Raw genomic sequence first — 24,946 nt, 5'->3', positions numbered from 1 at the left:
CACAGAGGGGAAAGAAAAAGCCATTGTGGTGGTCCGAGGAAATAAGTGATCTTAGGAAATCAAGCAGAAACTTGTTTAACAAGGCCAAGAGAAGTAATCTTAACACTGACTGGGACATCTACAAAGTCAGTCTAAAAATATATAAAAATGAAATAAAAAGAGCCAAAACACGCTCCTGGAAAGCCTTCTGTGAAAGCGTGGAGGGTTGTCAAGGAACAGCAAGGTTTAGGCGCATTCTATCGAAGAAACCCTCTAATCTAGTCTACTTAAAAGACGAGGTCAATGGGTGGACACATAGCAGCGAAGAATCGGCGGCATTGTTACTGAATATACATTTCCCAGATAGTGACATACCAAATAACCTTGGAATAAACCAGGGGTCTACATGTGACTCATCTGTGGTGAATAATATTGTCACCAGAAGGAAAATTAAATGGGCTATAGATAGCTTTCTACCATATAAATCACCGGGCCTGGATGGAATTATACCAGCCCAACTTCATGAAGCAAGGGACATCTCTTGCAATTGGCTCACACCAATCTTTAAAGGTTGTCTTTCCTTAGGGCATATACCAGAGAAATGGAAATTGACAAAGGTCGTTTTTATTCCTAAAGCTGGCAGAAGCTCCCATATTACGCCTAAAGATTTTAGACCGATTAGTCTATCCTCTTTCCTCTTAAAAACTTTAGAAAGGCTTTTGGAGCATTTCATTAGGAAAGAGATACCAGATGAAAGGCTTTCAAAATCACAACATGCGTACTGTAAAGGAAGGTCTGTAGAGACCGCATTATCATCTCTAACTGGGATGATTGAGAACTCAATACAGCATAAAGAATACGCCCTTTGCGCCTTTCTTGATGTGGAAGGGGCTTTCAACAACATCCTTCCTCAAGTAATCGTCAACTCATTAAGAAAACTAGGAATTGACAATAGAGTAATCGAAGTCATTACCCAACTGCTGGTTGATAGGACAATCGTAGCGCAATGGGGGGGAACGCTAGTAACTAAGAAAGTTAATAGGGGGACTCCACAAGGAGGAGTACTTTCCCCCCTCTTATGGCTAACTGCAGTTAATGATCTTCTTGTTGATCTAGATAGCGTAGGTTGTCAGGTGGTCGCGTACGCGGATGATCTTTCCTTGATTGCAAGGGGAAAATTTCTGAGTACAATTAGTGAGGTAATGCAGGGTAATCTAAATAAAGTATCCCAATGGGCCCATTGTAGCGGATTATCAATAAATCCAACCAAAACAGAACTAGTGCTCTTTTCTAGGAAATATAAAATTCCGGAATTCACACTACCTATCCTAGGAGGTCAAACTCTAACTCTGAATGATAAAGCCAAATATTTAGGTCTTATAATTGACAGAAAACTGAATTGGGGACCAAATGTTGTTGCACGTACCCAAAAAGCTATGGTTGCCTTTTACTGTTGTAGAGGCGCTATAGGCAAAAGATGGGGGCTCTCACCGAATTCCATTTTATGGATATATAATGTGGTGGTAAAACCAATTCTCTTGTATGGAGTGTTATTTTGGAGAAATACTCTGAATAGGTCAACACTATGCAAGAAATTGGAAAAGGTTCAAAGGACTGCACTGATGACATTAAGCGGAGCGTTAAAATCAACGCCGTCACTTGCCCTGAATGTTATCTTCAATATCTTACCTATCGACATCGCGGCGAAAGGCGAGGTAGCTGGGGCAGCTTTACGTATAAGAGAACTAGGAATTGGAAGCAGTTGTGGATGGATGCAAGATTCCATCCTCAGAGAAATTGATTTCATTCCGGATATAACAGACTACTGTACTACAATTACAATTGTGGACAGAAATCTTGAATTATTTATTCCTTCTAGGGAGACATGGAAAAACTACTCTGTAAAGAGTGATAATCGCCTTAACTTCTTTACAGACGGCTCAAAGTTAGATGGACAAGTAGGAGGAGGAGTATACTGCCCTGAACTAGATCTCAGTATGAGTTTCAGGCTACCGGATCACTGCAGCGTTTTTCAAGCTGAAGTATCTGCTATATTGGAAGTTTCAGATTGGCTGAAACACAATGCCTCCTCCGTTAAATTTATAAACATATTTACTGACAGCCAAGGCAGCTATAAAATCCTTAAACTCGTCGACCTTCAACTCGAGGTTAGTACTGAATTGTCTTACATCACTTATGGTGATGGCTGAATATTTTCGGATACGAATTATTTGGGTCCCTGGACATAGGGACATCCAAGGCAACTGTATAGCAGATGAATTAGCAAGACATGGTACGACAGCACAAATTCTTCTGGAAAAAAAAAGTGTGGGTATACCAGTTGCTTCTTGTCGGCACCGAATAAAATTATGGACATACCAAATGTTTGAAAGAAGATGGTCAACAGTAACCAACTGCATAAAAACCAAGGAATTTTGGCCAAAAATAAGTAAGAAAAGATCGGGGGAATTAATCAATCTATCCCGAGCAAATTTATCCAGGATAGTGGGAATTATTACGGGACACTGCCCGTTGGGAGGATATGCCGTGAGACTCAACATCAGGACCTCCTTACATTGTAGACATTGCATGGAGGATGATGAAGAGGAATCACCAACACACCTTCTGCTACAGTGTCCTGCCTTCGCAAGACATAGACTATCCTACTTAGGGTCGCACTTTTTCTATTCATTAAGAGAGCTAGATTCTATTTCCATAGCTCGTGTCAATGGCTTTGTAGCCAATACCAAGTGGTTATAGGGACAGGTGTCAAATTTTTAGGGTATCACAATGGACCTCATGGTCTAAGTGTGTCTTCGGACGGCCCCAGTAACCTAACCTAACCTAACCTAATAAATTTTAAAAAACCACCACTAGTTAAAAAATGAAATCAGTAAACGCTTATGAGTAATAAAAAAAATATATAGAAAAGAGAGAAAAATAAATAAATTTAAGTTTAACAATAAGTACTATAGCAAAAAATAGAAAAGATTAATTTACAAGTAATAAGTATCTATTCTATATAAGTATAAGTAAGAGTACAATAGAAATCAAAGCGCTCACAATAAGTAGTACTGTAATAAAACAAATAGGTTTTTAAAAAATATTTTACAATTAACCTTTAAAAATTAAAATTAGTTTCGAATGTGTTATTATAAAAGCAACAAACATTATACATATACAATCTGAATATATATATAAATACGTAAATCAAATTTGCATTTATAAAAACGTAATTTATTAATTAGTTTTCTACTTTTTTGTTATCTATTATTAAATTAATATGAGTTTAAATATTACATGCGTTTGTGTTGGTGTGGCATATATGCATTTACAGTGTTCTTATTGTTATACTAAACATTAAATATATAAGCTTTAGAAGTTAATACATATTTACATAATTGGTGACGTTTGCATACAACAGAAAAAGGTGCATATTAATTTTGTATTTTGTTAGAAATTATTACAAACAATTAATTATTTAATATATACAAAATACGTTTAGCCTTATAAAATATTATATATGATTGCGTTGTTACTCACCTCTCTTACTTCCTGCGGTGCTTGCTGCTGTCTAGTTTCTTGTTCCATTTTATTATATGTTAAATCACAATTCTCGTTATATTGATCGAACTCATTTTGACTACTTGAAATACTTAAATTATCCAATTGACCGCATAATTTTGGCCATTCTGGATTATTTTTAGCTAAATTTTCAACTTGTTGCCACAGTTCATCACGTTGTGACCGTTTTTCGTGCTCCCTGCAAATAAGTCAATCAAGCATTTATATTTACGAGTTCATATATGTATATAACTTTTTAAATGGCATATTTAATGTTTAAGCGCCATCATTTACTACTAACATTTGTTTATCCTGCCTATAGTTTTTACTGCATTCATCAAACAATCGCTGATTCATTTCCATAAATAACTTTAAAGCATTATAAATCAGTCCGTGTATTGTTTTATTCCAATGTGTTTTGGAATTGTGATTTAGCGCCGGAAACATTATTGGTAATATAACCTGTGAGTTGTCCGCAATTAATGACATAATATATTCATTATTCCAATAGTAGAGCGCTCTTTCAGCAACTTGAAAATGTGGTGAAGAGACACACTTTGCAATCTGTCCAAATAGCGGCACCATAACTTTTTGAAATTCAGCAGGTTCAATAACATCAAGTAACTCTTCCAATTCATTTAAAAACATTACTTCCTTGGGACTATGGGTTTTTGGCCAAAATTTCAGCAGGCTCCTGTAAGTAAAATATATTTGTTATTGTAAACATTTTAATAGAAGATTTTGATTAATAGTTAATGCTTACTTTATAACTGGCTCTGATAGACTTGGATCTTTCTCCAAGAATTGCACCACACAATATGTCAACTGGGGATGATACACTGATAAACTTTTTGCTTTATGCAGCGGTAAAAGTACTTTGAGTAAAAATTGTTTGTGCTCTTCTTTTAGAGGTAAAGCGAAGCCATTAATAATACTACCTAGAATTTCTAGAAGTTCAGCAATACCGTTATGATGTTCGGTTTCGTAAATAAATCTATTTAATATAAAAATTTAGAAATATTACATTCAATATTTTTAATATTGTTATTTATAAACAAGTTTACCTATAAAAAACATTATTTATTTGTTTTCTAATAAATGCCCTTAAGCCAAGAAATTTTCCGTAGATACGATGAAGAACAGTCTTTAAGAAGTCCCGTTCACGAGGATCTTCTGAATCAAAAAGATCTAGCAATTGCAAAACAAACTGATGATCAATAAATCGCTTAGCTATGTTTGGCTGAAAATCTGGCGACTCTAGGAAACGCAAAAATAATTCATAAACAAATTGTAGATGTGGCCATGATGACTCTAAAGTTGGTTCATCTTCTTCAGGATCAAATTCTGCGCCATTTGGATTTGATGATGGCGGTAATGTTCTAAATAAATTAACTGCGAACTGTAAAGAAAATAAACATTTTAAAGGAAATATTCAATAAAATACCAATAGAATGTGCCTACCATATTGATTGCTTCTGGATAAATTGCCTCTGTTATAACGCCATTTTGATTTGATAGATATTCTACCATTTCGTGCAATGCAGCTCTTTTTACTTCCTTCCATTTTAAGTCGCTCAATGGTTCGGAAAAATCGAAGAGTGTACAGCATTGTTTTAACTTTTGGATAAAAAGTTCTTCACGTTCATTCGCAGGTGTTTCTAATAAAGAGTTCATGATGTCAAAATTAATACATAAATAATAATTTTTATTTCGTTTAAGCGATATTATACATAATAATTATTTAAATATTGGATATCAATTTATAAATTCAAAACAATATATTTTAAAAAGTATATAGTAAATGAAAAATTTACAATTTCAAATTTCAAATTTTTAAGTTAAATTTTGTCATAGATTGTTAAATTAAATTCGTCTATTCGATTTATGTATGTTCTCTTCTTAAAGACCCTGGGACAGAAATTTCTAAAATTTACCATTTAGCATTTAATCCATTTTTAATGATTTTAATTTCGAAAAGTTTAACAATGGCAGACTATAGATAATCTTAGAGGAGCATGCTTTTCCGAAATTTTGGCAACATATCAATTTCTTGATTATACAAATAAATATAGTGAAAATACAAATAAAAACATTGATGCTGATTATAATCTTAATTAGACAATGTTTTGAGAATATGCAGCTACTATTACAGCAGCGTTCGTGAGGAAGGAATCATATTGATTTAAAAAGGCAGACACTGCAAGCATGTAAAATAATCAAACAAATAAATGTGCTTAATAATATTTTTAAAAATGCAGTCACTCTTAAGATATATTTCAAGCATTGGGTAAAGCAACAAGATGAGTTCTTATTACATCTAAATTAAATAATAGAATGATATACATTAACATAACACATAAGATAAATTTAACTAAAGAGGGTTAAATTTATAAAAATTAATTAATTAATTATAAAATGTTTTTAAATTTGATTTGAAATATTGTCCAAAAAAAAAAAACTCAACTATTTCAAACTATTCTGCAACTTTCCGTTCTAATTTTAGTCTTATTACTCCGTATTTAAAATATTAATCGTACTTACTCGGAAAGAACAAGTGGATCAGAAGTAAATGAAGTTTAAAATCTAATTCACTAGTTTCAAATTTACATAAGGCCGTTAGTTAATGAAACAAACGTTTATGTTGTTTGATATTAAGTTAAAAATGACTTAATTTTTATATTGAAAATGTTATTGAGCACAATAGCAGGGCTGGCCTTTTCTTCTGTAAGCATGTCGCAAAAGAACAACATAAAATAAGCACTACTTTTGATAGCAACTCTGGAAAAATCGGAAATTTTGTTTGGATTATATATGTAACACGTAATAAAATTTGAAGTTTAAATTTTGAAAATGAATAATAATTCTTTGCAATTATGGGATAATAATTATAATAATTTATTTTTTACATGATTGTATATAACGTTTGTATTTTTAGACTTTTTCAAGAATTGGGTATAATTTTTTAATTTCAATAAATTAAAAAGAATCGAGTATTATACGTCAAATATTTGTTGATAATAGACGAATTTTTAGTCTGCCAATCATGCGAGTTGAGCTGCTTATTAGTAAAGCAGTTTCAAAAATGTTGAACTGAATAAGTCAGCAGTGTTGTTGTTTCATAAGCTATTTAGTGGTTGTTTTTTTGTGATATGTTTACAAAAGAAAAGGCATGGTGTTATGTGCAATAAACACTTATGCTGCATTTCAGTTTGTTCTTTATGTTGTAATTGCACCTGTGGTATTAGAACAAGCCGGTATTTGTGCGTAAGTGGGTAGCACTCCAAATCTATCTCAGAGAGTTACTGACCAACTGTGACGACCAAGGGCCAGTCGCCACTCTCAACAGTGCCTAAATCGTAATAACCTAATCAACTATATAATCATTTTTAAAAAATCTATTTAAGCAAAGATTTATTTATTTACACAAAATTTATTTCAGCGCTAGATACTTAACGTACTAAGAAGAAGATCTTTATACTTTCATTTTAAAGATTTTTTTATACTCAATTTCGATATATTAAGTTAATGGACCTGATTGATTTCACCATATTATTAGTAGCCAAGTAATGAAAAAAGGTATACCAAACTAAAGTCCTGATTTTATTATTTTTGAAGAAATTAATCTAAAAATATTTTTAGGTGCATAAAAACTTACGACGCAAATGGGTGGAAGAGAATTGAGGTGTTGGTGGAAGAAGTCAAAATATAGAATGTATCACCATTTTGATGTTATTTTTCCGTTTCACTAAAAAATGTGCAGGATACCTTTGGCATTAAGTGCAATATTGTGCGAGCTATTAAGTAAATTGATATTGTGCACAAAGCAATAAAATATCTAGAAAAAAGTACTCAAAGAAAATAAAAATCAAATTAAATTGATATCAATATTTGCGGCCATTAAAACAATTTTAATTTGCTAAAGTAGTAGGGTATGCCCACTGGCGAGGGAACTATTTTAAAATTATATACTTATTATATATGTATGTGTGTAAATAATACTTAAGTATGTAATTTGTATAAGTCATCAAAACTGAAGGTCAATAAATATTGATTTGAGTATGTACTACTTATATTAATATTTAATCAGTAAATAATTTCTAATTTTTTTGAGATGAGGGAATTAATAGACAAGTAAATGAATAGTAAAAAATAATATCTCAAATTTAATTAAATAAAAAAAAAAAACAATCTAATATATAAAACTAAATCTTATGACATTTCCAAGTACAACTTATATAGGAGAGTAAATGTAAAAGTAAATAAAAAAAATTTATGTAACTAAATAGAGGGAAAACGTGAAGGATGGATTAACATGACCTTGTACTTGAAACAGAAAATCGAGCATACAAAATAGGAAAAAGCTGCCGAAAAATATTGTGGAAGGCTAAGGCGAAATGAAAAGCAAGTGAGTTGAATAATTTAATTGAAAAAAAAAAAAGAAAAAATGATGAGTCATCAGAAAGGGAACTACTAACTGCAGTGGCTAATAATAGAAGAAGGGTGCAATACAATACCAATCGATAGAAAAATATTTATATTAAGTTTTAGAAGCCATTCTATATATCACTCATTTAATTAACTAATATAATTATATATCTGATGTATATACGTATGTGTTGGAATTATAAATTTTATAAATTATACAAATATGTATTATGATGTTTATTCATCCTATTAGAGCGTCTAATTTTGAAATCTAAGAAGCTTAGTTCATAATTTCTTCGTTCTGGATGTAGTGGCCGAGTATTTTCAAAGTCATTTATGACAACTGAGGTAGGTAGAAGGGACAGTAACATAGGACAATTGTGGGAATATTTAAAGAATCTCGGTATATAACTGTCTGTATGTAATCTATATCTGAGATCCATCTGCTTAGAATATTTCAATGATAAATAAGAGGAATCGACAATTTGTTGGTATCTTTATAACAACTGACCATCTTTAAATTCTATACATTAACTTTAAACTTCTCAATTAAGATCTTATAGTGATTTCCCAACCAACTTATACGACTATACCAATAAACGACTATATGGTCTGAATGGATTCCAATTTTGAATAAAATGATCCTTCTAATCTAATCTAACATATAATAGTTGGTATTCCTTTGAAGATAACTCGAAAACAGATACAACTATATAAAATACATCCACATATTCGAGCTTCTATCCAAATATCTATACAATAAAACTGCCGATGATTGTTTGTATGTTTTTTATGGTATTCTTTACTTCTCTCGTATAATAATCATTTATTATAAATCATATTTCTAGAGGAGATTTTTTTTATAATTAATAATAATTCAATTATTTTCTCAAAATCTCATAATTGTAATTGTAAAATTTTTATATCTAAATGGGGATTCTTGTTGCAAGTTCATAGCATGTAATCTATGATTATTTTTGTTCTGGGAAAAAACGAAAAGAAGGTTGATTTACTGTGGTATTGTAAACTTTTTAATGAAATAGAGAAACAGATTGACTAAATTATAATCGTTAGTTTTTACAAAAAATATTTCTTGAGCAGTCATTATATAAAAGATAAGTTAAAAAGATCAACGTTCAAATGACTATACTCTGAAAATTAGAAATTGGTCATAACACGGGGTCTACTTAAAATAAGTTATAACTAACATCAATGTCAATAGTCTAGCTGAAAATTAGATGTTATCAAAAACAACTACTCTTTCCAAGAATTATATGCCTAAAATATTGATTTTATAAGTCAAAATGGATTGTGTGACGAAGGATGAATAATGGACAGTAAAGTAACCGTGTACATATCATTTCCTATATAAATATGTATATGTAAATACAATATATAAAGATTGGGTAAAATCAGTGAAAGAATATTGTCTTCAAACTGTTTTACCTTTCCTTGTATTAAAATTATTTGTTATATCGTTAAAGAATAATTACACCATATTTAAAATTCGACTATTGATAATACTATGGGCTCTATAGCAGTGGAATCTTTTTTAATAGTTTATTGTCACAAGGTTAGTCATCCCATGGATTATCTAAATAACCTCATCTGAAAACAGTTATGTTAGTTATATTTCTTTGTTAACACGGTGAATACAGAAAATAAATGTCAAAGTCAACCCCTTTTGGTTTTAAATAAAGTATTTGTAACAATAAAAATTGTTTTATAAAAACAAAGACGAAAAAAAAAATTATAAATCAATATAGTTAATAAATAATTTTATTAATATTTTATGCACGTGCCAATTTCGTTGTGTGCAAATTTCAGAGTGCAATTTTCAGAGATTTGATTTTGTTGCGGTTATAAGATTTAAAAAATATATATACATTTTTTCTAGCCATCGAGTAAATATGTAAAAAAAATAGAATTTTACAAGTTTTTAATGGCCTTTGCTATGTGCTAAAATTAAAAATGTAAACAATTGCGAAAAGTGCATAATATTATAGATACAAATGCAAACGTATCTGACTGAGAGCATAAAACTCCCGCTGTTCATCGTATGTGGGTTGGAAATTGAGTACAAATATCTTTTGCATATGTAAAATGTGCAATATATAATTAATGCCAAAACATAAATAAATGGGCACAACAAAAGGATTAAAAGAATTTCACCCTATTTCTTAAAAATTAAAAATAAATAATATACATATAATTTTTAATATTACGATCAAATTTCAAATAAACGCATTCGAAATAAAAATGATGGAGCATTAAAAAAAAAACAGAAATGAAAATAATGCTGGATGCAATACGACATACAAAAACAACAACAACAATTTACATTATGCGATTTAAGTGAATTAATTAATTTTCTTGTAAAACCTCTTAAAAGTGGTAATGAAACCGCAGCCGATGTTGTCGGTACATGATATAAATTACGATCGCGGGCACGCCCAGGACTTCCGGTGATTTGCTGTAATGTCTGCGGTGTTAGAATTCCAGTACCCCCGGCGATACCGATACCACCGTTACTGCCATTTATAGTGGCGGCATTGATTGTACCGTCAGTGCCATTTTGATATGTTAGATTTGTTGAATTATTTAGTTTTGTTGCAGCAGTTGTGGTTGGTACTCCATTGCCACAATTACCGCCTGTAGCACTACCAATGCCCAGTGATATGCTTATGTTGCCAACGATATTTTGTGCTACTGAATTGGAGCTTACGCCGATAGCATTACTAGTTAGTGCTGACATTGTTGCGGGTGTTTGTCCTTGATTGTTGACATTTCCGCCGCTGTTTATGTTGTAAACTGCATTGGCTGCTGTAGCTGCCGTGCTCCCAACACTTTTCGTGGCGTTTAAGATATTTTTTATGGCTGCAGCAGCACTCACTGGTGACTATATGTATTTCATAAAATTTTATTTATTTTTCAAAAGCCATTATACCACATAAAGCAATTATTGTGGTAATGTTGGCAATGGCAGTTGCCAATCAGTAGTCGTGGTTGATTGGTGGTGATTTGTGATGAGTGATTGATATTTCATGAGAGCAAAAAAATATATAGATGAGTGTATTTTCTTATATTTATTACAATTATAAACTATATAAAGAATTTTAACTCCATTTCGCGGTAAGTCTTAAACTTACGCGGTAAATTTGAAAAAGTAACGAGTGACAAATTAAATATTTATTAAGATTTAACGATTATAAATATATTATATCAATTTAAATGTTAGTTGATAGATATAAGGTGTAGATTGTGTCAAAAAGTCTTACATAAAAGACGACATCTGTATGTCGTTAAGCTAGAAATTTGGTTTATCTTATTTTCATGAAGAAATATTGAGTCTAAAGAATCTATATTTTCGTAGTTGTAATATTAATAAACTGATATTATTTACAATCTTTATAAAACCCTTTTTATACTCGTATCCTATAAGCGACGGAAAATAATAATTCTAAAGTACACGTTTGACTGTTAGTACTAGAGAGACCTGTACATTAAAACATCTCTGTTTAAAAACATTTTACAGAGTTTTAAAAATTATATAAATAATTAATATTACTTGGGCCTAAAATACAATTTGGTATTATAAAAAGATTTTCTAATACATGAAAGACTTATACGTATTATAAACTATATAGCTTGGTTTCAATATGCTAAATGTAGTCGTAAGGAGTCAAAATAGCGACATACTTAAATAAATGTTGTTTAAATTAGATTATGCTTACAAAAAAAAACTGTAAAAAAACTATATGTATAAACTATATGTTGTTGATCAAATATTCTAATTAAATCGTATCTCTTTTGTTTTATAGAACCAAATAGAGAAATCAAGCTTCAAGCCCTAACATCGATATTTTTTTTTTTTTGAGTTAAAATTCTTTTAATAAAAATATATCTGCATATGCATATTTAATCGAATAGAAATTAAAACGAACTCAAAAATGGATTTTCAAAACTATTTTACAACTACAGTGATAAGTTATTGTCAATCAAACCTTATTGTTAGCACTTATTGATGAGGAAGCGGCTGTTGAAAGTAATGAAGTTGCTGATGTTGCGGCTGAAAAATGTTGTGCTAATGTGGAGACAATCGATGAGTTTGTAGTCGCATTAGTAGAAGTGGTGACGTTAATGCAATTGGTAACTGTATTAGAAGCCAATGCAATCTGTTTATATGTTGATGTTGAAGACGGTGCCGATGATGATGTTGATGATAAATTATTTGTTACTATTATCGCAGAAGTTGATGTAGAAGCAGAATTAGTTCCATTCCCAGAGGTAGATACAGAACCTATATTGCTGCCTATATTAGTACGATTACCATCGATTTTAAATTGTGATTGCTGCTGCTGCTGCTGTTGTTGTTGTTGATGCAATGGTGGCATTTTGTTGTGATCACCAATTGAAAATTTAGCTTTAAGTATTTCAATATTTGTAAATTTAAATTTTAGACTATTTGTATTAAATGTTGTTGATGTTATTGGTGGTGTACTTTTACTTAACACTTGACAGGAGGTTTCACTTTTGTTTTGACTTTTTATCTCTGTTGGTTTTTTATTGGATGTCACGTTTGCAACAGAGCTGATGTCGTCGTTGTGATCTTCGTAGTTTTTGCCGTCACTGTCACCGTCACCGTAACCGTCACCGTCGTCGTCTGCCAATAAGTCAAGACCACTATGAAATGATGGCGACTTTGGTATACCTAAACCATAGTAGCCTGTTATTGGCGACGGATGTGCTGACGTGGTATTATTAACAAATTTATTTGTTACGTTTTCGCTATTAGATAAATGATTATTTATTGAATTATCATCGATTAGTTTAATACGATGAACACTATTTTGCTTATGTGGGGTATTATTTAACACATCAGGTGTGTTCGCATTGAGTTGATTTGGTAAGTGATTTTGTTGGTCTAATTGCTGTTGTTGTTGTTGCTGCTGTTGTTGGTGCTCTTGTTGCTGTTTGAAACCACCGGGGATATTGCCCGTATATAACATAGCACTGAATACCATTTCATTAACAGCATACGAATTTTAATTAAATTTAATCGCATCGCATTAAGACAATAACTTTTGAATTCCAATTAATAGCGAGTACAAATAAATTATATGTTTTTCTCTTTTATATATAACACATATAAAGTAAATTTCTTCTAAACTTATTTATAATAATATAATCTCAAACCGCTTATTTATTTTTAAGCATAAATCTTTTTATTCTGTTTTAGCTTCAGCATTTGTGATATGACAGGTTCTTTTTCAAACACATTTTTATATTAAATTATTAATATTAATAATTAAACACTAAAGTTCATTTATTTACGCAATTATTACACTTTTCAAATTTTCTATATCTCATGAAATGTTTATTAATGTTTATTAATGTACGAACAAAGGGAAATATATCTTAAGCATAAAAAGCATCTGTAATGGAATTTTTTAAAATTTGTGTTTAAATGCATTAATATAAATAGTTTAGTATGATGAAACTAGCAACTAAAATTGTAATTAGTGAATGAATTTTACTTATTTAAAATAAAACGAAATAAAAACAAAACAAAATTTATCAACAAAAGTAACAGAATTTTTTTAAAAAAAAGCTAATAAAAAGTGTTTATTTTTATTTTTCATACGCAAGTTTGCATGTGATATGAACAATGAACAAGTGAAGTATGCCGCCGAATGATTTTCAAGTCAAGTTCATGGCCGAAAAGGTGAAGTCTATGTCTATGTGAGGTCTACAAATGTTTTATAAAAAAAAAAACTCTTGCATACAGAAAAATTTTTATGTAAAATAACTATAAAAACAGTGAAAAAAACAGTTTTATTTGGTGATGGTGAAAACTGCTAGTCGAAACATAATTGAGACTGATGTATGCGAACATACTGTTTCATATATATATAATAGACTACTTCACACATTTTTTACCGTTATAAAATTTCAATTAACTGATAAATATTTTATAATTTTTTTTAAACACTTCTTTGTCCATAAAATTCGAATTCGAATTCGAAATCGCCATATAATACAAACCAATTATCCACGCAAACTGATAAAATCATATACAGAATATCAAAACTAGAATATCAGACATAGAGTTATATTAAGAATCTCTTCTACCAAAAACATTAAAAATTATTTGATTACAACTGAAAATATTCCTTAGTGACTGCAATGTAATATCGCTAAATAGAGTGATAAGCACCAGCAAAGTGTACATAAAATCGGTAGCAATATATATGGTATGAAAGAATACTTTATAGCCCGGCAATTTGAATTATCTAAATTGCAATTTAACTCAGAATAAATTTTGAAGATCTACAGCGTAATGTCAGTTAGTATTGATTGGAAAAATACTAGTTACAAGAATGAATAATTTTTTCCAAAAGTGGGAATTGATTCCGATAACATTATACATATATATATCTCAGATATATTTCACGGCGACTCGAAAATATCTACGAGGGCGGTTTGATAAGTCAGTGACTCTTTGAATTTCCCGCACAGCACTGTTCCAAATGTAACAGTGCTGCCGTCAGCTGTAATCTACCAGTGGGCAAGTTTCTAGTTTGATAGCCGCTCAAAGCAGACAACCTCGTGAATTTTTATGAAAATAGAAAAAAGTTAATTTCGTGTGCTGATTAAGCATTACTGGCCAAAATCAACGAATTGGGATACGAACTGCTACCTCATCCAGCACATTCTCCAGATTTAGCCCCCTGCGACTATTTTCTGTTTCCAAACCTAAAGAAATGGCTGAGGGGTAAGAGATTTGAGTCGAATGAAGAAGTCAATACCGAAACAAACGCGTATTTTGAGAGCTTTGAGAAAACATATTATTTGGAGGGAATTAAAAAATTAGAAAAAAGCTGGACTAAATGCATCGAGCTAAAAGGTGATTATGTAGAAAAATAAAATGTTTATTAGCCGAAAAAAATTTGTTATCAAGCCGCCCTAGTATGTTACGATTTTTTCGGAATTTTTAATTTAATATTTCACTCTCCGTAAAAAGAATAAAAATCCCTTCGTTGTTTTTTATTTAAATAAAAATTTGATTCAAAATTGCCAAAACTTTTTTCACAAAATATATCAAATACATCAAAAAAAAAATACGTATCCTATAGAATTGGAATCAGGTATTAGTAAAATTATGATGTCTAAAAATAAACGTTTATGCTATTCTTTAGATTTTCCTAGTTGAGTTCTCACAAATTAAGCGTAGATTTTAATTCAATTAATATTTATTTATTTAACGAATTAATTGCTCATTTAATATTTTTAGTAGTTTTATATTTTAATTATAAATATATATAATTTTGATAAAATAAACAAAATTTTCTTAGTTATATGGGATTACTATAGTAGTTAACTACATCTGTCAGAAGCTCTTTTCCACAATTCTATTTTTTGTCATCTGTGTTATAATTAGCTTGTTCTCCTAATTATTCGCCTAATTCCCTAATTAGGACCCTAATTTTTTTTGTTTTCTTTGCCAAAATTTCATAACGTGAATTTTACTGCAATTTTATAAATGTATATGGCTTGGAAAGTGACATTTATATTTAAATCTTTGTAGCAATGTCTCCCGTCACCCCCCGAATTTATGACAACATTATAGTCGAATGGTTTAAATCTATTTAACTCCTTCCATGTAATTCTATTAATTTTTGAGTGCATTTAATTTAAGATATATAAAATCTGTAATTAAAAAATAATGTTGATGAATACATATACCCTTAAAATATCTCTACCTTAATAGTAGGATTAATAGTATTGGATGTTTAATTTAGTTTACAATGTTTTTGTTACAATTCGCAATAGTAATGCGTCGTTTTAAGAAAAATAATTATTTCTTTTATAGAATATAATATGAGGGCCTATGATCCACTAGGAGAGAACGACAGCAGTTAGTAAATAAGTAAATAAGAGTAAAAAAAAGTATTTGTGAATGATATAAAATATGGTCGCATTGGTTGTAACTACGGTTAAGATTGCTCATACCTCTGAGCATTTAACAAGTGAATAAAATGTTTAAAAAATAAAAGAAGTGATTATAAATTATCACTGATTTAACATTGAAGAAATTGCTGGTAATGTTTGCAATTGATATCATGTATTTTATTATTATTTTAAATATACTACAAAATTGTTGGAATTTTAGTAAATGAAAATTGTTCAAATGTTCTTAGATAAAATTAACAAAAATGCACAACTCATTCAAATGAAAGTAAACTAACCCAAACCAAGTCCTAATTTTGGAGAATGCCAGATCTGCAAATATTTTAAATCTACCCCTTGCCAATGATAGACAATGACACATGAGATAGAGTACAGTTTTCTTCTCATCCGCATATCCACAACCCCGACAAAAGTCATTATATGGTAGACCAGTCACTTAGTACTAGTACGCAGTGACCCATCAGAATCCATACGGTAGTGCTGAGCAGTTTACTTACGCCTTAGTCGACGCAGCCGAATGGTGCGTTTCTTGCCCACTTTGGATTAGAACGATCTTGCGATCTGCCAAAAGAGTTCATTTGCCCAAGTTTGCTTAACTATAATATTTTTACAACGATATGGTGGTCTATATTTTGTTGTCATGTTATCACACAATTAAATAATCAGTGGGTAGCAATACTACTACTATGAGTGACACATTTGCGTTAAAGACACGCATAAATTTATAAATAAATAATACAAGGGGTTTGAATTACGAGTTAACAATTTATATATTTTTGACTATAACAAAAAATGTCGAGCTATTAGCATAACTTTGGTATCTGATAAATATGATTCTACTTGAGCTCCTTACTTTCAAAACGAAAATGAGGTTTCGGTTCCAATCTGTCAAGCAGCAATCGGTTGAAAAAATCTAAAATCTATCTCCAACACTGAATTTCAAAAGTTGTTCGTGTGTGGAGGTCACTTTACCGGTAATAACATGACAATTTCTTTTCTAAAGTACTGATATGTATAATTGGATAATAGTTTTTAACATACGTATAAAATATAGTTAATCTTAAAGACAAATACACAAAAATAAATAGACAAAACTTTTTAAATAACTTTAAGAGTGTAAACACTATTAATTTAATAATAACTAATAGTAGATATTATCTTTATTTTCTTTTCGTAACCTTCCGTCGTCACCGCTTTTCTTTGTATTCCACTGTAATGCACAACTCAGCGGGAAAATTTATTACAGAGCTCATAGCATTTTATGAAAAGTAAACTACTTGCACTCGTACATAGCATAGTCTGGCATAGCACAAACAACAAGTTAAACACTTGGGACGTTCTTTATATTATGAAAGAAGAGGGCGAATGTCATTTTTTTATAAAAGTTTTTAATTAAATTATAAGTAATATTCGTTGTTATATGTTCACGTTTTCGATTGCCATTGCAACTGTTGCTTGGTACCAAAAGCACATTGAGCGAGAGCATGAGCACTTAAGTCTAACGAAGCGGAGTAGCGGAACTTATAAAGTTATTTATGGTTCATTGCTCTAAATGGGTAATGAGCTATTGATAACGATTATGTAAATATTGAATAAACAAACAGCAACTTTGATAAAAGGATTAAAGGATGTTAATAAAGTACTAATCAATGGACCTATAAGTATTTTGTATAAACGTATTTATAAATATTCTGTTAAATTTATAGGTCAGTTAATTTAAAAATAATAAACAGAAATATTTTAGCATATTTTTTTTCAAATTAAGTGTACATTTGACATATTCTTTTCTTTTAAATCTTTATAAATTTAGACAAAAATCCTTCTTTTAGAAACGTGTCCCTAAGGGGGTTACAACAATTGCAATACACTTAATGAAATATTTTTTGTTATAGAGATTATGATTTTTTATTATTAGTTTTTAATTTTTTTTAATTATTATGATTCATTTTTTTTTTGAATACAGATTTTCTCTTCATTTTTTTATGGTAGAAAATATATAAATATCACTTAATACTTAATGAAAATATTATTTTTCCTTGTGTTTTTACAAAATACAGTAAGACCCCGCTTAACGCTGTTTTGTTTAACGCTGTTTCGGTTTAGCGCTCTTTTATTTTAACCCGAACATTTAAGCAGATGTTTAAAAAAACAGATGGAGAAGAGAAGCAATCAATAAGAGAAAAACTACAATATCATGAATGCTGAAATGGAATGAATGAGATAATAGAAAGATCTTTTAAAGGAGTATGGAAGAACATTTGGCCAGATTAAAGCGAAGAGAAGACATTAAACGCTCTATTGATATGGATGAAATAGTGGAAGAAATAGTAAAATTAGCGAAACAAACCGGTTTAAATAAGGTTAAAGTGGAAAATATTGATAGTAGTGATTTCGAAGAAGAGCAAACAAAAAGGCACTTGTAAAAAGGAATTTGACCACTACAACTGAAATTATGAACCAATTTGTTTAAAATTATCCAAAATTTTGACAGGAGTTCAAAATCAAGACGGGGTGTTATAGATGCTTTATCCACTTATCAACAACTTCTTACAGAACGCAAAAGAAAAACGCAAACTACATTAGATGCCTTCTTGACAAAAAGGCAGAAAATTGGAAACACAGAATAGACTGAATGATTGGCTGATCTGACAGGCTTAGAATTTTTTTGTTTTTATATAATATTCGTTTACATTGTTTTTGTTATTGTAAGAAATATATATTTGGTTTTATTATTATTAAAAAAAAAACAATTATTAAATTAAATACTTAAACAATTTTCTATCAATCTTCCCCTAATCCCATGTAAATAATGTTAAGATAGCCTCGTTTAGCGCTGTTTCGCATTACGCTTTATTTTGATGAAACGTATCCTATGCGTTAAGCGGGGTCTTACTGTACTTCAATGCGTTTCAATTATTATTCACATGATAATATATCTATATAAATATACACTTTCGGATCAAAAAAGAACGAGAGGCCTATTTTTGAATTCCCGCGCTTATCCAATCGGTAAATTTATTTTATATAATTTTTCGACTTCTTTATATAGACGACAAACAAAAACTAATCGTACGATATGCGTTAAACTTTGAGAAAATGTGTATAATAGTATTGCCAGCATGAAAATAAAAAAAATTTACCGATTGGAAAAGCACAGGAATTCAAAAATATATACATTTTTTTGGAATCCCAAAGAATTTCTTTTGGTTTGAATCATCTTATCATCTAAATATACGCAAAATTATAATAATTTAAACAATCGATTAGTTGTAAAATATATTAGTTTACAGTTTTATTTAGGCTTAGAACGTTTAATAGCTCTCCACAATGAACTCATATAATATTGTCTAAAGAGTAATATTTAGGACAATTTAATTATAATGAATGATCAGTCATTTAGTAGTTAACAAGTTAGAATACAAACTTTAATTATTTTGCGAAAAAAAAAGTAAAAAGCAAAAAAGAGCATAGAAACAATATAAACCCACATAAGAAACAATAATAATTATAAAAAAATTATTTCAATATAAGAGTAAAATATGTTTTTACTGACTTTTAAAAAGGGGGCCAAACGTTTTCAGGCAAAACGAAAACTTACTTTCCATATTTGTAATATGTGATTTAATGAAAAAAAAATTATACATAATTGTTGAATGGAATGATATATTTATTTTTTTCACGTTGTTTCTTTCAATTATGTCAGATATAAGAAAAAATATTTTCAAATAGCTTGCGATTCTGTATGTCGGCAATTACATTCATTATAAACTGGCGGCAATAATAAAAACTCTCCAACTACCTACAAGACTCAAGAATGAGTTCAAAAACATTTTTGCCTTTTTTTCAGTACTTCTCTACTACAACAGAATGAAAAGAATTAAGAAAATATAAAAAAGATAAAAATTAGTGCTGTAAATGAGATAAAGAGTAGGTGGGCCTACTTTTTCTGTAGCTCCATATAAAAATCAAAACCGGAATGAGTTTAATGAACAGTTTTAACTTGAATTGTCAAGAGACATAAATCATCATAGGGGGTGACAATGGTTAATAATTATTATAGTTTTATAATTGAGGACATTCAATTATACTATTTTATGTAGAATTAACTTCAAAAGCCCCATATAATTAAAATTAAATTAATATTATTTATTTGATGTTTATTTTACTGTGATTACAAAAAGAAACAACAGTTGTCAAAATCACCTATCACTATCTCTCTTATTTCCGGCAAGATTTTTCTCATCTACGTTAATAATATCTAGAAAACATATAAACTATCTTGCTAACCTTTTCTAATCAAATATTTTTCTTTTACAATCAATAATAAATTGTTAAATGAGTTTTATCAAAGCTGATTTGTGATTTAGAATCATTATCAGGTTAGTTAAATATATACGGTTGTAACTTGTAGTCGACAACCTTAAACCATTTATTAACCTATTTAAATGTCATTTATAATAGAATTTCTTTCGCAATTCGCTATTTTACTTATCACATTGGTTCTTTTAACGAATTTTGCCATCTTTTCTATTAGGATAATTATAAGAGTCAATAAATTATCTACCCACAGCATTCCTAGATTATATATTTAATAGCATATTATCTATTATATTATATAGTAATATGGCAGATAGGCAAATTTTGCTATTTCTCCTAATCGGATTATTAGTAATAATTACTTAATTTATTTAATTTAGAAATCAATAACACTCGATATTTCTTTCATTCAATTTGCAAGGCCTCACAATCTTAAGAGAAATACAAATGAAACTCTGATAACCGTAATAACATATTTCACTGAAATTCAAAAATATGATTTACTACTATATTATGAGTAACTGCTGATTTAAGTAGAAAAATTCACTTTTATCAGTATTTGGACTTATAAATTAGTACTGTACTAACTTTTTGGAATATCATCTTCCTTAGACGACTAAGCGGGTATAGAAGATAAAGCGTATCAAATTTTAAGTTATATTCTTCGCGTTTGTCCAATTTGCTTCGGATGAGTGCAACAGTATCCTTTTCTGTGCAGTAAGTGTCAGTTGTATAAAAAATATTACAGAGTTCAACTCCACGCCTATTTAACTATCATTCAACTCTTTAACTTCTTTCAAATGAACATATTTGAGATTTTCTAATTGATTGTAAGGAAATATAACAACTATTTGCAAATAAAAAACTAACCGATACACTGTTCACCAATAATTGTGAAGGATAATTAATTTATTCAAGCACAACACAATTATATGAAAATATATATAAAACCTGTCATAAGAGTACTAGTACGTAAGTGGAATACATAACAGTATTCCATGAGTAACTAGGAAAGGAACACTGCTGTCATTTCTTTGATGGCAATAAATTTTAAATTAATGATTCCATAAGCATAACTCGAGTACAAGAGGAAAAACAAATTGGAAAAAAAAACAATACCACTAGTATGTAAGGAGGATGTGGACGAGGTGGTACCAGACTGTTGCTCTTCGTATAAATAAGTTTTGTAAGAGACAAGTGCACTCAACGTCAAGTCTAAACTAGAAAGAATAATGAAATATTCAGTAAGACAACAGCATAAATGTTTGTATGTTTTGATAGAATTATAATTGAAATATATTTGATGGAAGGTAAAAGTATATTATTTTAGATATATATAATTACTGAAAGTGATTTACATGATTGTTTTCTGCCAAATTCTATATTTTTTTTTAAATTTTATTTCAAGTTTTCAGGAAATAAAAAAATCGTATGAGTAAAGAGCGAGATATTTCCAAAACATTAGACAAAAATTGTTAAAAAAAATTATATCTTATTAAAAGAAAAAGTTAAAAAAATATATGGTTGCTCTTTTTAATATTAATATAAAAATAAGAGTTTTGCAAACGTATATTTGATTTTAGAGTATATACAGGTAGATCTAGCAAAATATATGTATCTATATACATTTAATTTGAAGCCTTTTTGTGCTTCATGGTTAATCTTTTCAAACATTTTTTCATTTTAATTTGCATTACATGTTAATTGTTCTAATTATAAATTGATGTGAACAACCTTTCTTACAAATATTTTCATTGTCAAACAATTTATGAAATAATAAAACATGAGAAAGAAGCAGTACTTAGAACGATAGAACATATTCTTCTCAGACATATAATCTCCTGCACTAATAAAATGTATTTTAGTCGTACATAAAATCTAAACTTCGACTACTACTATGTAAAAATTTTATTTGTTTTATAAGTTTATGTGTGTAAAAACTGATAAGAACATATAAAAGATAAAAATAAACTTGTACTCGTATACCTCATATAGAGAAACCTACAATATTTGTATATTAATTTGAGTTGAATTGATTTTATATGCAACCGGTAATTATTATCGATTTTTACAATACCAAATGTTTATTTTATTCCACTTTATGTTTTTTTTATTAAAACAATTTTATTGTTATAAATAGCAACAATTATCAACTACATAAAATGTATATAACAAACGACGACGACGACGACGAATTTTCTATTTCCAAAGGAACTTTTTTAAACTTAATTTGCGGTAAACCAAAACTACTAGTTTTTCAATAACCGTAAAAACAGAAATGAATTATATATTCTATCCAATTCACAAATTTTTAATAAGTTTAACGAACATATTAACAAACAGTTTTACGTGTTATCACTACCGCGCTCTACACATACTGAATTTTATATACAACGTTTAATATAGAAAAAAAGTCTGGCGGAAAAATCGATAGTTTTTCATGGAATTTCCTAGGTTGCTCATCCGCCAGTCAAACACACAAACGTCAACAAACAAAGTCTTACACTGCTTTTATTTCTTTAAATATTACTCATAAGCCACCGCTACTCCGTGCCAGCTGGCGTAAATAAACTCAAACTCAACATAAGACAGTATATAAGGCAGTAGCAAAATCGACACCCGCTGTGCCAGTGCGGAGGAATCTTTTAAAAATTCATTCCTCCACGCTCGACTCTTACACTCGCATTGCTCTTTTGTGCTCTTCTTCTCAATTTAATATGTTGTGCTCGTTGTTCTTTAAAGTGACGAGTACGATGAGAAGTATTTAGGAAAGTGTGAAGGTGTGTTATTGACGCCCAAGGATAAAAATACATACTTGATATTGGAACATATAACCATCAATTCATGAATAAAACAAAATAAGGGTTATTTCCTTCTGAGTATTGTGGAGAAGAATATATATAAAATAAAAATAATATTGTTTTAAAATTTGTAACTATTTTTTATTTGCAATCAAAGACTGAGGTAAATAAAACGAGTGAATATTCGTGTTATAGATGTAACATATATATAACAAATATATTTTGTATGCTTTATATTGATAATCAATACTACATTTACATATATCTATCTAATTATAAAAATAAAATTTAGAATATGTATATATTAGTTGAAAATGCACATTAAATCTATCTAACCGGTTTTGATACTATTTCTATGAATTCTATTTAACTAGAGGGAAAAGTTATATGTTAGTTTTAGACCTTATAAGTGCCGTAACGTTGGGGGAAAAAATTTAAAAATGCTTTCTTTGGAATGAATTTAAATATTTAGAAGAAAAAAAAGTATAGTGAACGCTCAAAAATCAGGACCTGATTTTGCCGAGCATTGAATATTCAAAACTTAAATTTTTCGTATATTAAAGATTTCCATTTTTTACATTTCTTACACGTTCGTCGTTAATCAATACCATTCTGATCTGAGCAACGACTTGATTGAAGTGATTGATAATAATTAAATATCCGTGTAATAACTAAAATATAATAATTAGAGTCTATTATTTTTGATGCATATGGCCGCGTATATACAGGTCATTCAAATTGTCCTGATCATTATTAATTAAATTTATTATATGAAAAGCATCTTCAAAAAAATTTAATTTTTCTTTGGCAAAGAGCATAGGAATTATGTATTCGGCGTATTCAGAATAAATGCGTAAAAGGGTTTTATGGTTTTTTATGAGATGTATTTTTTATATTTACTGAGAACACCCGAATAAAACAAGCTGTCAATTAACACTTAAAATCTCAAAAGACAGTTCAGCTTTTATACTAGTTTTGAGTCCACAAAATATCCTTTAATGCGTTTAAAATCGGTACAATTAAAAAATTAATTATAGTTTCTGCATAATTTTTTTTGTTCATTAACAACAGGGACCGACAATAACAGTTATTTCAAAAATTTTTATGAAAAAAGCAGTAACAAAAAGTTGCCTAAACTCATATTTAAGCATAAAGTTATCATTCTAACAAGTTTTATCTTTAATATTATGCATGCTTTTTATATATGAGCATTTTAAAATAACACTCAAAAAATAATAGTTAAATTTGCTTTATATTATATTCATCGAAAATAATTCTTTTATGTGCAGAAATAACTCTTAAAATTCTGCTTTTTATTTTAAAACGCACAAATAACTGTTATTTTTGCGTTATAAATATAAGAATGAAAATATAAAATACTACCTTACCTTTTCATGTAAAGTAGTTGTTTTTGTAATTTTATACAAAAGGTATTAAAGAGTTGGTGCCGGTAAAAATTTAGTTTAGTTTTTTGTTTTTGTACACAAAACAATACTCAAGAAACGGACAGGACAGTCCACCTTTACAAAGTCTCTTTTTTTACTAATTTTTAGATATTGGAATACAAAATATTAAAATATTAAAATTCAAACAACTAATTTTACTACAAATATCTATAGGAACAGATGTAACTTTTTAATTACAGTTAAAACAACATCTATTGAATCTCAATATTTCTAGTTTCTAAAAATGAAAATCCAAAGATCTAAGACGATAAAATATATTCAAAATATTACGATCAATAAAGATTTAACAACCTTACATACATTATATAAAAAATAATCGAAGTTCCAATAACAAATGGAGATCAACGACGAATGTTTGATAGATAAGGAATTGTTATTTGATTTCAGTAGAGCACACAGTTGCGTAAATGACTGAAAGAAATG

The 24,946-nt window shown here is 29.4% G+C and overlaps 1 protein-coding gene across 6 annotated transcripts in view; it reads right to left on the bottom strand.

Annotated features, from left to right (window-relative positions):
• Positions 1-3,471: 3,471 nt before the first annotated feature.
• The window catches only part of LOC119678411 (serine/threonine-protein phosphatase 2A 56 kDa regulatory subunit gamma isoform-like), a 41,750-nt gene continuing 20,275 nt past the window's right edge, over positions 3,472-24,946 (bottom strand). For 5 of the 6 annotated variants that reach the window (XM_038090223.1, XM_038090224.1, XM_038090225.1 and 2 more), the window contains 5 exons: positions 5,005-5,201; positions 4,608-4,942; positions 4,307-4,537; positions 3,845-4,237; positions 3,472-3,742 (listed from right to left, as the gene is read on the bottom strand). In XM_038090223.1, the coding sequence (XP_037946151.1) occupies positions 3,487-3,742; positions 3,845-4,237; positions 4,307-4,537; positions 4,608-4,942; positions 5,005-5,201 (1,412 nt within the window). In that variant the 3' untranslated portion in view covers positions 3,472-3,486. Of the gene's footprint in view, positions 3,743-3,844; positions 4,238-4,306; positions 4,538-4,607; positions 4,943-5,004; positions 5,202-10,350; positions 10,868-11,972; positions 13,029-24,946 lie in introns of those variants that run through there. The other variant, XM_038090227.1, reaches the window with a different exon arrangement.

Source organism: Teleopsis dalmanni, chromosome 2 (assembly GCF_002237135.1).
Source record: "Teleopsis dalmanni isolate 2A chromosome 2, ASM223713v2, whole genome shotgun sequence".
Classification (NCBI taxonomy): domain Eukaryota; kingdom Metazoa; phylum Arthropoda; class Insecta; order Diptera; family Diopsidae; genus Teleopsis; species Teleopsis dalmanni.
The sequence above is the reverse complement of the archived record's forward strand: the minus strand, read 5'-3'. Positions and strand labels throughout refer to the sequence as shown.